The following is an 18,602-nucleotide window of genomic DNA, read 5'->3' as shown; positions in this document are numbered from 1 at the left end:
TAAATTTTAACTAGATTTGTCATGCCTTTTCATAATTTTCTTATGTTGGTTCTTTTTATCACGACGCTATCGGTTGTAAATTTGTAAAAATATAACCTTTTTAGAACTTGTAATTCCCAAATTAAAACAAGACAAGTAAAAAAAAAGTTTTTGAAAAAAATTTGGGGTGATTAGCGGTTTCAATAGAGTTTTGTGTAAGGCTTGTTATTAGGACTTGCAAAATTCAAGGTTTTAGCACCCCCCACACTTAAATTACACATTGTCCTCAATGTGTCCCAAAAATAAGTTTTTTCGGTTGATTAAAATGTGTAAAAGTGGGTTAAAAACAAGATTTTATGGTACTGGGTAGCTGAACACGGGGTGGTGTTGGCTGAGCACGGCCCTGTGTCCAGACTGCCAGTACCAAAAGTAAACAGAAGGCTGGGCACGGGGGCGTGTTCAATGAGCACGGCCCCGTGTCCAGGTACCTGAACTGGGCATTTCTGCAAATTTTTGGGCACGGGGGCGTGTTGGGTTGAGCACGACCCCGTGCTGAACTTGCTGTAATGAAGAAAGATTGTCGAGAGGCTCTGTTTTTGTGCATGGGGTGTTGGTTCAAGCTTCCCATAGTATCCTTCACCATCCCGAGTGTGTTTTATTCCAGCAAATTAAAACTAAACTAGAAAGCATAAAAGTTAAACTAATCTAAAACTAAGGATAGTTCCGCGGAATGCCTCCGTGGTGCGCCACGTTTATAAGGGTCCTTGGCTAGACCCTCCTTATCGGGTGGTTCTGCCTCATCTTCAATTAGGGGGTCATTATTGCCAAAAGGATATTTCATTGAGCGCTCAAGATCTATGCTCCTTTTAAATGCCCCTAATTGAAGAGGTAGATTGTTGAACTTCCGGTTTTTCAAAGCTTCATGAGTTTTTACAAAAGGTCGTCCCAACACCAGAGGAGCGTCATCAAGGATGACAAAGTCGGTTGGAATAACCATTTGATTTGTTTGAACCAAGACATCCTCAACTAAACCGATTGATTTTATTACCTTCCGATCGGATAGAAAAATGGGTATTTGAAGTGGAGCGAAATCACTAATACTTAATTTTTCAAAAATGTAGTTAGGCATTATGTTAACACAAAGATCTTTATCAATTGTAATATTACTAATAAATGAATTTTGAAAAAAACATGGAACCGGTGTAATGTTAATTTCAAAAGGATCTTCTTTATTAGCGAAGTTTGATCATTAGTTAACTTAACACTTACCATTTCTTCAATTTTAGTATTAGTGTTTAGCTCTTTTAAAAACTTAGCATGAGGGGTTATTAAACAATGATTTTCAAAAGAAGGTGACAAGAGATTAATTTCTTCAAAATTAGACTCTTCTTGAAATTTAACGTTATCGACCTCACCCCTTTCGTTGTTTAACTCATGTGTCGGTTCTTCACTTATTTGTTCTTCCATTTTTACGTTTTCAACTATCTCTACGTTATTATTACAATTTAATTCTTCTCTTGCGCGGGACTCCTCTTCCCTTGCGCGAGATTCTTTTATGCAACGTTCGATAGTTTTAACGTGTTCTAATATCCTATCGGTCACTTCGGTGATAGAGAAAGGACCGGGATCCTTAAAGCTTGAATCCGGTTGTTCGATCCTTGGTTCCTCATAATACCCATATGAAGTAGATGGTTCACACCATTGTTCTTCATTGTGTGTATATGATGGATAAGGGTCGTAATTTTGTTCTTCATAGTACTCATATGAGGTGGGTTGTTCACACCATGGTTCCTCATAATAAGCGTATGAAGGTGGTGGCTCATATCTTGACTCTTCAAAGTATGAGTACGAAGGCTCATACCTTGGTTCATCAAAATATGAGTATGAGGGAGAAGGTTCATACCTTGGGTCTTCATAGGATGTGTATGAAGTTGATGGCTCGTACCTGGGCTCCTCATAAAAGTTGTATGAAGTGGACGGTTGAAACAAGTTACAATATTGTACCGAGTGCGGGTTACCACAATTAGTGCAATAGTCTCTCATATAATCATCCTCCTCATAGGTGTAGTTGTAACCTCCTGAGTATTGATCCATAAGAATCACTCAGCAGACCACAACTGAGTCTCGGGACCAGAAAACAAAAACAAAGACGGAAACAGAAGGCTGGACACGGCCCCGTGTTGGGTGGATACAGCCCCGTGTTCAGGATCTGTATCTGGGCGTTTTAATTAAAGTTACTGGTCGTGTTGGACACGGGGGCGTGTTCAATGGGCACGGCCCCGTGTTTAGACTCTGTATCTGGGTATCTAACTAAAAATATGCAGCACGGGGGCGTGTTCAGCGAGCACGGCCCCGTGTTCAAGCTACTGTAAATGCAAACTAAACTAAAATGCAGAAAAATGTGCGCGCGTTTTAAAAAGGTTTTGAAAAACTGATTAGGCCGTCGATTTTAAGCTTTCTTAAAATCCTTGTGTCCCCGGCAACGGCGCCAAAAACTTGGTGCGTGCGAAGTGTAGTATAATTTGGATGTATATTTAAGCCCTTTTTACACTTTTAGCCAAGTTTTAAATTTATAAAACACGATATTTACTAACACTAAACACACATATGGGTAAGTGCACCCATCTTGGACGTAGTATAGTGTTGGTAAGATACCGAGGTCGTCCAAGGACACAAGAGCTTTTAATACCGGTTTATCCTCAACGTCTAATCAAACCAAAAAAAATAGAAAAGGTTTTTAAACTAAGAAAATAAAAACTAACTAAATGCTGAAAAATAAAATAAAAATAAAAACAGATAGACAAGATGAATCACTTGGATCCGACTCGTGTATTAGTATAACCTTTGATTATTTTCGCACTTTTGCACTTGTTTAAGAGATTATCTTAGTTATTGTAGTAGGCCTCTCTTTTGAAGGCGACGTTACCCTCAACCCAGTAGTTTGAGTCAGCAAGGATACAATCCTAAAGGGTTGGATTATTGGAAGATAATGAATTAAGTTATTAATGCAAATTATGGTAGGCCCCGCTTTTGGCGGTGACGTTACCCTCGACTAAGTAGTCTGAGTCAGCAGGGATACAGTCCTAAATAGCCGGGTTATAGTATTAATAGTAGTTAACTTATGAGGGGGTCAAAGAGTTTGGATCCCCGCCATCCAATACCTATGGGTATTGAAGGAGATCCTACTAAATTTGACCCAGGTCCCTTGCAGGACCTCTAAACGTTGAACAAGGGCAAGACCCTTACCAAACCGTTCCCTTAACCCCTGACCAGGTAGCCAACATACCTCCATATAGACCGTGGAGATATGAATGGTGAAAATCTTTTATTTTATATAGACAGTAAAATAATGCCAAGACACCACGGACAAACGATAAGGAAAGATCACCTTCAACATAAGCAACTAGTTATTAAAGTCATTAATACAAAACCAAATAAAAAGTGCAAAAGATTGAAAATAAAAAGTATTATACTAAACACTTGTCTTCACCAAGTGATGTAAGAGACTTAGGCAAACATGGCCTTGATTGTCAAGAACTCTTACGATCAATCTTGGATCCCGAGACGACTCACACACTTTATGATGGACAATGGATGATGGTGGTGGATGATGGTGTTATGGTGGTGGTGGGTAGTGGATGAAGTGTGAGAGAGGTGGTGTGCCAAGGGATGAGTTGAAATGAAACCAAGCACTCCTATTTATAGGCTGAACAGAAGGCTGGGCACGGCCCCGTGTCCGCTGGACACGCCCCCGTGCCTGTCTGACACTCTCTCTCTTCATTAATTGTAATTCGCAATTACAATTAATGCGCCTGCTGTACTTTCGCCATGCCCCCGTGTTCACTGGACACGGCCCCGTGGTGGGCAATAGAAGCTTCTATAGGTTTGTCTTTTCTGCTGCTTCTTGGGCACGGCCCCGTGCTGGCTGAGCACGGGGCGTGTTCAGTCTTCTGCCTTCTCTATTTTGCTTGGGAGGATGCCCTTGAGGGGTCGGGCAGTCCACTTATGTTCCTTTTCTTGTATGTATGTTAGATTTAGCTGTCTTTTTGCTTCTTTTGTGAATTTGAGCTCATTTAATCCTGAAAATACAAAAGGAAGACAAAAACACTCTTTTTCCAACATTAGTACTTAAAAAGGGTTAGTTTTATGCCTCATTTGATGTAATTTATATGTTGCATTTTACACACATCAGCATGCGATCCCATTGGCCAAGATTTAGGTGCGCAACAAGTGGCAAGAAGATCCTTTGCATGTAATGCCATTGGCCGCGATTTAGGTGCGCGACAAGTGGCGATGCAAGAGTGTTCTTGTCCCACTCGGTCCACATACCCGTCTCTCAGTTCAATACCCGCGTATCGTTCGTAATTACCAGTTAAATTAGTTAAGTGGATCTTAGTTCGTTGCCCACGGTGTAACTCATACGGGTCAAGACCCGGTCAGCAGCGTTGACTTATCGAACCGGACATAAATATCCAACAGCTCCCACTTGGACGGCCTCTGATAAGATCTCAACGCAGACAGCCAACGGTGTTCTAGCTACACATAGCTGCCCCCAATAGGTCATGACACTTTAAAGTCACTAACCAACGTATCTTCCCTTTAGCAACGGCTTGCTACTAGAAGACAATAGACTTGTGGCAATCGTTGTCATCTATCCTTTCTGTAAAAGACATCAATTGAACAATGAGACATGGATCAGATTCAATCTCATATGGCGTTCAATCATTATCGTTCTCGTTCAAGAATCAAAGTGGTCCAATCAAACACACAGTAAGTTTGGGTAACGCCTTACACTTCACCAGTTTGAATCAACGAGGGTGTCCAAATGTCTAACTGTTACATATAATGTAAGAGTACAGAATCCCAACTTGACTACATACAACTCCCACTGAACTTCAAAACCGCTCCCAACCAATGCCTTTTTGACTGGCAGTTACGCGACAACGGTTGACACTGATCAAAGAATAGTCTTTAGTAAACGAAAGTTCTAGTATGTATCTCAAGTCAAAGGATACTAAATGAGTATGCCTAGACCAAAAACATCTTATGACTAAGATCCATGAAGATGATTTGATGCGAGTTACATCCAGCGTCATTCACAATGAGGCCTGTGAATTTGGAAGTCAACTCCTTGAGTCCAAAATCAGAATAGTCTTAATTCAGAGTCGTTCCCACGAGTCTGACCGACTACAGATAATTTAGAATACAAGATTCATGGATTAAACGTATCAAATTCGAACACAGTTGTAGGATTCAAGAATTGCATTTAACTAGTAAATCAAAATGAATACAGGAATACAACTGTTTGATGTTCGTACATCCAAATACTAAATCAAAACATTTCACTAGATAATCTAAGCCCAATAGCGTCCAGGTGACGGTCATGTTTCTCTTTAGTCATTGGCTTAGTAAATGGGTCAGCTAAGTTTTGATCTGTGTCAATTTTGCTTATAACGATGTCTCCACGTTCCACAATCTCACGTATGTAGTGGAACTTTCTCAATATGTGCTTGGCTTTGTGATGTGATCTAGGCTCCTTGGCTTGAGCAATAGCACCTGTGTTATCACAAAATATCTGGATGGATTTCATGATACTTGGAACCACATCGAGATCAGTTATGAACTTCTTCATCCAAGCAGCTTCCTTTGCGACATCTGATGCGGCAATGTACTCAGATTCAGTGGTGGAATCAGCTACAACACTCTGCTTGGAGCTTTTCCATGAGACAGCTCCTCCGTTGAGAGTGAACACGAAACCCGTTTATGAGCGAGAGGTATCTCGATCAGTTTGAAAACTAGCATCAGTGTAACATTTTACAGTGAGTTCCTCATTGACTCCTCCAAATATCAAGAACATATCTTTTGTCCTTCTCAAGTACTTAAGGATGTTCTTAACTGCAGTCCAGTGGGCAATCCCAGGGCTCTGCTGGTAACGGCTGGTCATGCTCAAAGCATACGAGACATCTGGTCGAGTACATACCATAGCATACAAGATAGAACCAATTGCTGAAGCATATGGAACTGCTTCCATTTGCTTTATCTCACGGTCCTCAGAGGGAGCTTGCGATTTGTCCAAGACGGTTCCTTTAGTCATTGGAACACCTCCTTTCTTGGAGTTTTCCATCTTGAAGCGTCTCATTACTTGATCTATGTATGTGCTCTGAGTTAGCCCAAGAAGTCGCTTAGATCTATTCCTATAGATCTTGATTCCTAGAATGTAAGCAACTTCTCCAAGATCCTTCATTGCGAAGCAAGATCCCAACCAATGTTTAATTTCCTTAAGCATGGGGATGTTGTTTCCAATGATCAATATATCATCTACGTACAAGATGAGAAATGATATAGCACTCCCACTAGCCTTTCTGTAAACACAAGGTTCATCTTCGTTCTTGACAAAACCAAACTCTTTGACTTTCTGGTCAAAACAATGATTCCAGCTCCGAGATGCTTTCTTGAGTCCATAAATGGACTTATTTAGCTTACATACCCTATTAGGATATTTTGGATCGATAAAACCATTAGGTTGAACCATATAAACATCTTTAGAAAGATGTCCATTAAGAAAGGCGGTTTTATCATCCATTTGCCAAATTTCGTAATCATAGTACGCAGCTATGGCAAGTAATATCCTGATCGATTTGATCATAGCAACGGGCGAGAAGGTTTCATCATAGTCAATACCTTGAGTTTGAGTGAAACCTTTCACTACTAGTCGCGCTTTATAGGTTTGTATATTTCCATGCATGTCGTTTTTTCTCTTGAAAACCCATTTGCTCCCTACTGCCCGAGATTCGGGGGGTAGCTCAACCAAGTCCCAGACTTGATTGTCACGCATGGATTGCATCTCGGCTTCCATGGCCTCTAGCCATTTCGTAGAATCTGGATTAGAAATAGCAGATTTGTAACTAGTAGGCTCGTCATCAGACTCGGCTACTGTCAGGAGTTCTGAACCCTCAACATGCCAAAGGTATCTATCGGGTTCTTTACGAGTCCTGATGCTCCTGCGAAGGCTTGTGTTCGGGTCTGATTCAGTGTCAACAATTTGTTGTGATTCAGACGTTCCGACCTCGTCAACGGTTGTTTGTAGTCCTTGAACTTCTTCAAGATCTACTAAGTTACTTCCAGTTCCTCGACTAAGAAGTTCATCTTCAAGGAACCTTTTAGCCTTCCTTTTGATGGAAATCATATTTGCATCAGGATGGTAGAAGTAATAACCGCATTGGTTATAGTATCCGACGAAAACAACCTTTTCGCCTCGAGGGTCGAGCTTGTCATCAGAGTCACTTGTGATGTAAGCATCACACCGCCATACTCTTAGGTAACTCAAATTCGGCTTATGCCCATGCCATATCTCATATGGAGTTTTGTTTACCTTTTTGGTCGGCGCTAGATTTACGAGTCGAGCAGCAGTCATAAGAGCAAAACCCCAAAAGGAGTGAGGTAAATTTGTTCTACGCATCATCGATCGAATCATATTTAGTAGGGTTCGATTTCTCCTTTCACACATGCCATTAAGTTGGGGTGTGCCTGGTGGAGTGGGTTGTGAAACTATTCCACGTTCCTTTAGATGATCGAGAAATTCCAAGCAGAGGTATTCACCGCCTCGATCTGAGCGAAACATTTTAATCTTTCTATTAAGTTGGTTTTTAACTTTGTTTTGAAACTCTTTGAACTTTTCAAAAGTTTCATGCTTATGCTTCATGAGATAGACATAAGCATATCGACTATAATCGTCGATGAACGTAACGAGGTATCTCTCGTGATTCCTAGTCATGGTTATAAAAGGACCACATACATCGGAGTGTATGAGTCCTAGTAGATCACTATCTCGTTCACCAACATGGGTGAAGGGATCCTTGGTGAGTTTGCCAGCTAAGCAAGACTCGCAATCATCAAATGAGTCCGTTCCGGTGGATTCAAGAATCCCCTCAGATTGGAGCCATTTCACGCGAGCCTTGCTTATATGGCCAAGTCTACAATGCCATAGGAATGAATCACTAGCACCATTTTTCTGACATTTAGAAAGGTGATATATGTTACTGCTAGGCTGAACATTAATTTCATAGATACCGTTTCGAGGTTTAGCCTCAAAATAGTAAATACCATTTAGATAAGTAGAAATAGCAACACCATTAAAAACATATCTAAATCCTTGTTCAAAAAGCAACGAAACTGAAATGATGTTCTTGGTTTAACCAGGTGCATAGAGACAATTGTTCAAAACAACAGCAAGACCAGAAGGACATGTAAGATTAAATGTGCCAGTTGCCAGAACTGGGACTCGTTTCCCATCGCCAACAATGAGCTCCATGTCTCCCGGCTTCAGTTTCTTCCACTTCTCAGGCTCCTGCAAGACATTAATGATGTGATAACCACACCCGGTATCAAATACCCATATGTTGCTTGAAACAGTGAAAAGTTCGATAACATATATTAGAATACCTGAAGAAGTGCCTTCTCCATTAGCCTTCTTCACTTTGAGCTTGGCAAGATACTCGGGGCAGTTACGTTTCCAGTGCCCCATCTTGTTACACTCATAGCATTGCCGCTCTTTTGGAAGAGGGGCTTTCACAGCTTGCTTGCTCTTGTTGGTGGCAGGTTTGGCAGCAACAGGAGCCTTTCCTTTGTTTTTGCTGTTATAACTTTTCTTCTTTGTTTTGGGCTTTTTAACACCACCAGATCGAACCGTTAACACTTGGCTTACTTTGTTGGAAATGTTCATCTCTGCCGTTTTGAGCATCCCATGTAGCTCTGGCATTGTCTTTACCCAGTCATTCATGTTAAAGTTCATAAAAAATTGATCATAGTGACTAGAAAGAGAGTTGAGAATGAAGTCAACAGCCATCTCATCTTGGAGAGGATAACCAAGTTTGTTTAGTTGATCGATGTAGCCTTTCATCCTGAGGACATGAGCACTAACTGAGGAACCCTCTTGCATTTCACAGCTTATGAGCTGTTTCATGGTGTCATAGCGTTCCTGATGGGCTTGTTTCTAAAACATGCCCTTGAGTTGTTCAATCATGTCGAAGGCATTCATGTATTCCATATTCTTCTGAAGATCTGGAGACATGGTGGCTTGCATGAGGCAAGCAACTTCCATGGCATCTTCTTTATCTTTATCGAAAGCCTTATTCGCAACCACAGTGTTGTTCTCGGTTGCGGTTGGAATCAGGGTTTCCAGAACATAAAGCCTTTTTGCCATCTTGAGAACGATTCTCAAGTTATGGTGCCACTCAAGAAAATTGGTGTTATTTAGTTTGTCTTTCTCAAGTATGGACTTGAGAGCAAAAGAGGATTTCAGATGACATCTGTTAAGCAAAAATTATTTAACTAGTATTTTTAATGTATTTCCTTATTTAGTGAGGTGAGACGATAAGGACGAGAATCCGATTAGAAGCTCTTTCTAAAGGCAGCTGGGGCATGCAACATTAGCGAGAGGTTTAAGCGGACTGACAACGATTGTCAATTGTGAGAGAAGCACAACTCCCAGGGTTTATGTGGCTGCGAGGACGAGCTTTGTCCTTGCACTGATACGTTTGGCCTCATCTATGCCACTTTTGTTCTCGAGACGGCTGGGGCACGCAACACGAGAAGAAAAGTAATAGTCGTCCTAAAATGGTCACATGTGGAAGGGCCGGATGTGTCGACGGAACCCTTGCACCTTGGAAGGATAAACTAGACACCAAGTGTCGTGCTGTGGCTCCAACACTGATGGTTCGCATTATGCCCTAAGTGCTACTAGTAGTAGGATGACATAGACCATTGATTTTAATTTTTTACCAAATAGGGTTGTTATAGTCGGTTTTAATTTAAATATTAAATTTGCAACATAACCAAAAGACCCTTTCACCTATCGGGACAAATAGTTTTAAATAACCTACCAAACTAAGTTTGTCGCGACTTGGAATAACCAATTTAAAGTTAATAGTGAATACTATTAAGTTTATGATTTTTAAAGATGTGAGAAAAAAACATGTTATAAAACTCTAGTGGTTATAAAAATATGCAAGTTGCTAGAACTTGCTTTTTCTCGATTTCATTAAAAAAAAAAAACTTTTTAAGAATGCGTTTTGGTATTAGGTTGAATTGTGACAACATTTATCAAAAGGCAACCATAATAGCAAAAATGAATATGTAAATCATATGGGCATGATTATGATCTTACTAGAGCTAAGTAGCAAGATCAAAGGGGTCACGGTCACAAAACACAAAACAACCACAAGGATGGACTTGAGTGCATCTTGTTGTCTTGAGCGACTCCCACTAACTCCAAGACTCCTTTTGGCATTCGGTTTTGCTTCGGGTCTTCGAATCAACAATATTTAACAAGTAAATATAACAAAGACAAAGAACCTCATCTATTACAACTTTGAACCACAAAGCGGGCCAAAACCATAAACTAATCTATTACAACTTTGAGCCGCAAAACGGGCCAAAACTATGAAGAAAACCAAATATAAACACAACCACAAGGTCGGGCCCGATTTACATATTCAACATAACCAAAAGTATGTTTGGGCAATTTTTGGTCAACCAAATATTAAACAATTAAAATATGACCAAAAATATATATAGCCCAAAGATAAAAATAAATCAAAAACTTTAGACTTTTAAAGTTTGTAATTTATTATTCCGGTGAAAAAAAAGACCGGTTTCGATTTGCATGTGGTGAGCATCGGCTCTGATACCACTGAAGGATATCCGTGGTATAATTTTACTTTTTATTTTATGAACCCGGTTCATATTAAATATGTGGTTATTTTGTTACAAGGATTTAGTCAAAACATTTTTTGACAAATAAGAATGCATGTAGAAATAGGTTATTCAAAATAAACTTTAACTAGTTAAAACTATATACACATTTTAGGCAACGGAAGCGAATGTAGCAAAAATAACACGAACATTTTTATACCAAGGAGCACCCGTAATGGAACAAGATCACCAACATGCAAACACGAAATAGAACATCAACCATAGGGGGTTTAGATATACCTTCGGTTAGTGAATACGCGAATGTGAGTCGGGTCTCGGCGGTGGTGGCCGACGGTGCAGGCGGCGGCGACCAACGGAGAGCGGCGGCGGCAGGGTGGGCCGGCGAGGCGTCGGTGGCGGCGGCAGACTACCCGAGGTGGTTGGGACCGGTTGTGGTTATGGTAGTTATGAGAGTTTTGTTTGTTAATTCTTGCAACCTCTCAAGTCCAAGACCAACCTTCATATAAATAATGGATGAAGATCTATGCATGTTTGCCAAGTGGCGGACATGCATAGTGCATGCGATCGCATTGACCAAGATTTAGGTGCGCAACAAGTGGCAAGAAGATCCTTTGCATGTAATGCCATTGGCTGCGATTTAGGTGCGCGACAAGTGGCGATACAAGAGTGTTCTTGTCCCACTCGGTCCACGTACCCGTCTCTCAGTTCAATACCCGCGTATCGTTCGTAATTACCAGTTAAATTAGTTAAGTGAATCTTAGTTTGTTGCCCACGGTGCAACTCTTACGGGTCAAGAGCCGGTCGGCAGCGTTGACTTATCGAACCGGACAATAAATATCCAACACCATTGACTTCCTATGAGTTTTACTTTTGAACTACATTACCAATCCCTTGTTCAAGAAACGAGGTTTTTGATATGCCCCATGACAATACAATGCTTGAAGCCACACAGGCGGAAGGTAAATACTCAATTTTTGCATTTTCTTGTTGGTTTATATTTAGATTGGTTGTTTTTATGTAATTTAATTTCTCGAATTTTCCTGTTATTCGTTAGACAATGACTTGTACTATGCTATTTCTAGCATCTTGCTAGATTCTGGTCGTAAATATTCATCGTTGTTAAAAAAACTTATACATGAAGACATGACATCGTATGGAGAGGGACTGTCGTTATGAAACAATAAAAATAAGATCTAAGGAAATTTCTGATAAAAGTAGATCTTTGATGCAAAATTCATAAAACTTATTTCGAATACTTTTAAATAGTATAACAAAGTTATGTGGTATAGAATTAAGGTATTGAGTTATGCATACAAACCACGTCTTTAGTTCCATCAACACTGAGCATCCAACCACTCCATCCTCTACCCAATATTAACTTGTAATATTTTTCTATAACAAGGGCAAATTGCCTTTTTTGTATTAAATTAATAATCCTTAAAAAGGAGACCCAAAAAAAAAAAAAAAAAAACAATTAGAATCTCAAATCTCAAGAAACAAAAGAAGAATACAAGTTTTCCACAATCTAAGATGCATCATGTACTTCTCTCTTCTCACCATAAAAACCTGCAAAATAGTAATATAGAGGAGGTTTTATGTTTTAAAGGGTGTACCTAATCATCAAAGTTAATATCGAAAAAGAAGAGTTTAACTAATTAATATTACTAAAATGGACAAAGTAAATAATAGTTGATCCAACTGTGAAAGATTAGACCTAACTGTTATTACCTTGTTAAGTATAAGTAAAGCAAAACCCTATAACTAGATATACATGAATCTGTCTCTATATATAGTTATATACTAATGCAATAGCCTAAATAATGTGTTATAATATTAATGTTACGTGATCAAAAGGCTAGCATGCAAAACCTTAAACAATACCAATAGGCAATTTGATAATACAATTTTGGCACCCAAATTACCATTTAATTTTTTTGTTGATAGAGAACACATATCCCTAAAACCTACTTCTAAAATTCACCTATTGCTTACTTTGTCAGATTCGAATTTGCAACATTGCCATTGACCTAACTTACCATTTATAATTTACCAAAAACCATAAAAAAAACAATCAATCAACTCAACAATAACGTAAAGAGAAAGAAAGCATAACTAATTACCTGTATTGAAAGTTGATAAATGAATTAGAAAAGCTGAAGATAGTTTAGAAAACTCAGCATAACCAAATCAACATGAAGGAGCAACACTCCTATCCTCCTCGCCTTCTGTTCTATGCTCTGGGGGCGGTGGCTGCTGAGTTTCTTGCTGGAGCAACAGCTGATGTGGTTGCATATGAAGGTGGTGATTTTGTTCTTGTGGTAGCTGCGGCTGCGGTTGAATCTGATACATGTTACTAACATAAGAACTACCTAACCCTAAAGCCGGTGACATGGCTGCGGGAGCGGTCATAAGATTGAACCCACTACCAGTCAACTGCCCTGAACCTGCTGCCACATCCAAGCCACCACTAAACCTTACTAGATCAGCTGACTGCTGATGTGGTGGCGGTTGATAGTTCCTTAGCATTTCTTGTTGTTCTCTGGAACTAGCAACCGCCACCAGTTGTTGTTGTTGTTCTTGTTGTTGTTGTGCCTCGAGTATTTGGGCGTGATGCTGAGGGTCCCGGAAACTTCCGGCACCTGGCATCCCCAGCATGGGCTGCATGTTATAAGGTAAAACCGGCACCGACGAAGGTGGCATATTCTGGATTTGTGGGACAAACCCTTGATTCAAAACTGGCAACATCATAGAAGGCCCAATGTAATTAGCCAATTCTCTTTTAGCATTATGTAAATCAGTCTGGACTTGCTTTAACCTATGCTGAAGAACAGATATTAGTCCCACACATCCATAAACCGGATCCCTTAGCCTCGCATCAGCCTCATACGCCAACGAATTAACTGCATCTTCCCTTTGGTTAGTGGGGAGTTCGTTAAGGATCTTAGCCACGTTACTTGCCCCGAATACTTTGTGTACATTTGCAAACTTCTGAGGCTGGTCCGGCGGGAAGTATGGTGCAAACACGCATTCTTGTGTGCATTTTCGGCGTAAAAACTTGCAAGCTGCACAAGGTGAGTTTGAAGAAGACATGATCTTCAGATCTTCTCTTTGTTCTTCACCTTCAGATTTTACTGCAAACATTTTTTTTTTTCATGAGATATTAATTTCTTTTTAATCATGGAATTCACAAAAGCATGTGATCATGTTGACAATTATATTAAGTACAACACATGAATACAAGATAATATTATAGCATAGCATTCAACGAAGGTTCGTTTACCGATATTAGAGAAGCAGGTGGTGGCAATTAAAGCCTTAATTTCTTCGTGTATCGATACACACAATTGAAAGTCAAATAATTCGACTTGTTTATTCAAATCTTGCAACTTGAAAATTGTTATTACTTTTAAGCTACATCAGAAGCTGACAAAATAAACATTTCTTCAATGATGAACAAGAAAGATACACACAATACATAAACAAACAAACAAACAAACAAAACGTACCCAGTATAATCCTATTTTTAGCAAAGCCATTCTTTTACAAGCGATAGGAAATTTGTGTAGGGTTGCAGTTTGTCCTGCTATGTTATGTTGTAGAGAACGGATTGATGGGCATAAACTAATTTATGTGAAAAACAGGAAACTAGTGATCAAATAACCAACCCCTAATTCTAGATCCAACCCTTATCCTTAAAAACTATATAGTAAAAAAAAAGTAGATCAGCAGAATCAAACATGTTCTGAGAAATTAAGGAAAGCGAAACAAAAATGGAATCATAATCATTCTAAACCTACCTTTGGATTTGTCTCAAGAATCTCGATATCAATCACACTGATCTTGTTCCAAAAACAAAAACATAACCGCTGCAAATACAAACCAGAATAAAATAAGGAATATATATATATATATATATATTTGATGTATATATACGAAATATCAATCAAAAGATTCATGTACCTTGTTAAGAGATACGGATCCTGATCCGATCTTCAACGTTTTCAAGATCCCAAACAAGATGGAAAACTGATACAGCACACAGTAAACACACGCACAAGCAAAAAGCTTATTAAAGAAGAGTTAAAACCATTAGCAGATTAATGTTTACGACGTCATTCATCCCTGTGAACGTGTATATTTGTGTACACATATGGATCATATATGTATAACTAAGGTATTAATAAGTAGGGTGTGCTTATATGTATGTGAGAAAATGAGGTGTATTCTTCACCGTCAGATTTGAAAATTCGGAGTTTGTTGAGAGAGAGAGAGAGAGAGAGAGAGAGAGAGAGAGAGAGGAGGTTTCTGAACGATGATTTAAAGGAAATCTGAGTTCCCTCTTTGTCCCTGTCTTCCTTTCAACATGTTATTTATGTTATTCATGTGTGAATTGAAGATCTATCGAATTAAGTTTTGTAGCTTTTCATTTTTTTTTTTTTAATAATAATGCTGTTGATACAGTTTTGATGCAAAAAAAAAATCACCACATAATTAAAGGTTTATATATGTCAAATTGTAAACAAAAATCTTGTATGTAAATACACATTATTTTGTTATAACTTTCGTATATGTTGTCTCCTTTACATTAAAAACTTATACCGAATTAATAGGCTATGTGTGTGTAAAATGATCATTCATATCCTAGTAATTGCTCCTCATTATCTATGGTATTATTATTATTATTATTATTATTATTATTATTATTATTATTATTATTATTATTATTATTATTTTTGCTGCTGTTCTAAAAAACCCTACTGTATTATGAATCTTATGTACGCCAACAATAAATAATATAATTTTGTATACAAGTTATATTATTAAGAGAACATAGTTCATTAAATAAATTTAAAGATTTTTATATCACTAGAGTTTTTTATGTAAGAAAGAAAGTAATAGAAAGTAATAATCTTCATTATATTGATTTATTAAAGTTTATGATAGATCGATAGTTCTTAAAGAAATAAGATTTCAGTGTAAGATAAAATAAAACCCTTTTCAATTAGTTTTTAGTTTTTACATCTACTGGTCTACACGGCAAGCAAAGATAGGAAGATAAGACGTCGCGTGAGAAGGCAGGGTTCCAAACTGTCACCGTTCTCACCAATAAATTCCCCACATTTGTCGATCCTAAATGATCAAATCGTTGTTATTATTTTTTTTGTTCCCATTTTGACTAAGAATCTACGGTCAATATAATTATGTAGCTAAGCCTTATGCTAGGAATAGTATGTAATATAATATTTATAGTATATACGACCTATTTTTTCTTATCTCAAGATGTGATACTTCTTTAAATGTTCATCTATATGTATATTTTAACAATAAAAAGTTAATATCCTACTCATTAGGAAAAGTCTATCAAAGTATTTAGTATTATCGTAAAATATATGAAAAAAGTCAATTAATTCAGTTTTGTTATTATAAAATCTCATTTTTCATTTAAGATGCATGTACTTATGAAAAGACAACTAAAATGAACATTTGTTACCCTTTTAAATACTGTTGGCATCTTAACATCCAAAATTTGTTTTCGACACTCTTAATATGTCACGTATAGTTTTATATATGGTGTATAGCATTCACATAAACATAACTATAGAATAGACAAGTATGTCACACATGTCAATTCAAATACCTATATCTCATGTATAAGGCTATACATGGGTTATATGAAGCCAACAATACGTTAATAGCGCTATACGTGACGTATAGTGATGTAAACAAAAGTTATGAGACTCTATGAACACTATAGACCTCGTACCCTGTATGCCACATACATCGCTATACGTGGGGTACAAGTTTTTGATAGACATGTCTAAAACCTAGTTGTTTGATATTGGAAATTGTTACATCGTACGAGTCAAATTACAATTCAAGTTTTATGTTCGATGTGATTTGACGCGATGTAAGATTCACTCAAATTATTATACGTTGCAAGATTTACATTCGGTTTCATTCACCCGACGATAACTTTTCATTCTTTCCCTTGCTCTCTCATTTCTTCGTTCTTTCCTACTCAAGGTTTTTTGATCTATCAAGATCAAAGTTTCTCTCATTCAATTATTTTAACTTAGTATTATTGGTTAGCGATGTCAATTTGGGGCAACAATTACGTTCTCGATGAATATTCTAAGGAGTCATGGGTCCCAGAATGCAATCTGGTATGATATTTATACACTTAGTTGTTTTGTTTACATAATACTTATATACCATTGTTTTAGGAGAGGTCTAACGTTCAATCTTCCAACAAGAAAGGTTTGCAAAATTTTAATCAGGAGGAGGTCGTGTCCGTTGTTCATTCTCATCACAAGACAGGGCTGCCAGACTTGACTTGAATGACGCAAAACATCTCTTTATTTATTACAAGTTAGGTTTTCCAAAGTCTAACTATACGTTGCTTCAGAAGTTCGTGCTTGATAATGAACCCTCTTACCCGGCACAACCCAATAACAAGTTTGTCTTTGGGAGTCAACCTTTGTACCTGGAACAAAGCAATCCAACATACAAATACACATACGGGGTTTAACCTATGTACGTGGAACATAACAATCCAGAGTATGAAGAATGTTCTAACCTGAAAGTTTTGTTTGAAACTGATAAGGTGTGACATTCCTTCACTTACAGATCTTTCGATATATATAAGTTTAACAACATAGCATAGCATATAAACAAATTCTAATAATTTTAATTTATAAACAGAATTTAATAATCTTAATTTATAAATGAATTTTAACTATTTAACAAACTTATCAAGGTTTGCACGTTTATCTAGATTTGCGTGTTATCGAGATTGCATGTTTATCAAGATTTGCACGTTTATCGAGCCTGCATTTTTATCAAGATTTACACGTTTATCGATATCTACACATATTTCGATTATGTGGTTGCAGGCAAGTCGTCTGGTTCGGATGACGATTGGGCGGAGGGGAATATTGTTGATTATAAACATATACAGTTTTTCAGTCGCGCACCGACGTGTTTATGCGGTGTGCGAAGTTCCGCCGGGTGAAGTGAAACGCCCATCTTTACATAAAATCAGTACGAGATATAAAATTTTATCAAATTTAAAACTTTCATTTCATAACATACATTTTCATCAAAATGCTTCTTTACGGCTAATTATGACATTTACGACCATCATAACTTTTAAACTACATTTGTTCAAACTAACTAACTGTAACCATCACCTAAATTACTTACAAAGGACCCTAATTACAAAAGAAGATCTTACAAACTAAAAGAGAGTTTTGACCCGTTTGACACGAAAACTTATACGGAAGCGCATATTTTGTGCATGAGTTGTAGGGTGTTCGATCCAAGCTCGCCGTTATCAAGGATGGGATTTACCTATCATACACAACATCAAAACATTCGTTAATTCATTATACCAAACACAATCCGTAACATTCATTACTTATTCCTATTCGACCCATTAACGAAATTACCATTTTGTTAACAATCCTTGATGAAACCATTCTTTTCGTTTTAGCATTATTTCCATTTATTCTCTTTCATTTCCAACATCTCGTTAACATTCATACATACTACCCATTCAACCCGTTAGTAACGAGCCCATGCTCAATCATCGTCGCTATTCATCATACAAGTCTTAATTAACCCATTTACAACGGGTAAATTTTATCATACATACTTGATACAATTTCATCATTTTTTGACCCGTTTACAACAAGTCATTACTTAATCCATTTCACCTTCTTACCTTCAACCCATTTCGATCCACTCGAAATGAGTCATACCACCTACATTACTACTTCATTTTCTAAGTGATTCCTACTATATTCATCACATCATTTCTAACATATTTCGCTATACCACTTTTAACTAAGTTTTATGTGAAATACTAGGATTCATAAATCTTACATAAAGGATAGATAAAGTTTATAGAA

At 37.8% G+C, this 18,602-nt stretch overlaps 1 protein-coding gene across 1 annotated transcript; it reads right to left on the bottom strand.

Annotated features, from left to right (window-relative positions):
• Positions 1–11,973: 11,973 nt before the first annotated feature.
• Positions 11,974–15,066, bottom strand: LOC110895592 (LOB domain-containing protein 36). Its single transcript, XM_022142913.2, has 4 exons — positions 14,653–15,066; positions 14,490–14,558; positions 12,813–13,823; positions 11,974–12,258 (listed from the first exon to the last, which is right to left on the bottom strand). Exon 3 carries the CDS (start codon positions 13,780–13,782, stop codon positions 12,880–12,882), a length of 903 nt encoding a protein of 300 aa, XP_021998605.1. The 5' UTR covers positions 13,783–13,823; positions 14,490–14,558; positions 14,653–15,066; the 3' UTR covers positions 11,974–12,258; positions 12,813–12,879.
• Positions 15,067–18,602: the final 3,536 nt, after the last annotated feature.

This window comes from Helianthus annuus, chromosome 12 (assembly GCF_002127325.2).
Source record: "Helianthus annuus cultivar XRQ/B chromosome 12, HanXRQr2.0-SUNRISE, whole genome shotgun sequence".
Lineage (NCBI taxonomy): Eukaryota > Viridiplantae > Streptophyta > Magnoliopsida > Asterales > Asteraceae > Helianthus > Helianthus annuus.
The sequence above is the reverse complement of the archived record's forward strand: the minus strand, read 5'-3'. Positions and strand labels throughout refer to the sequence as shown.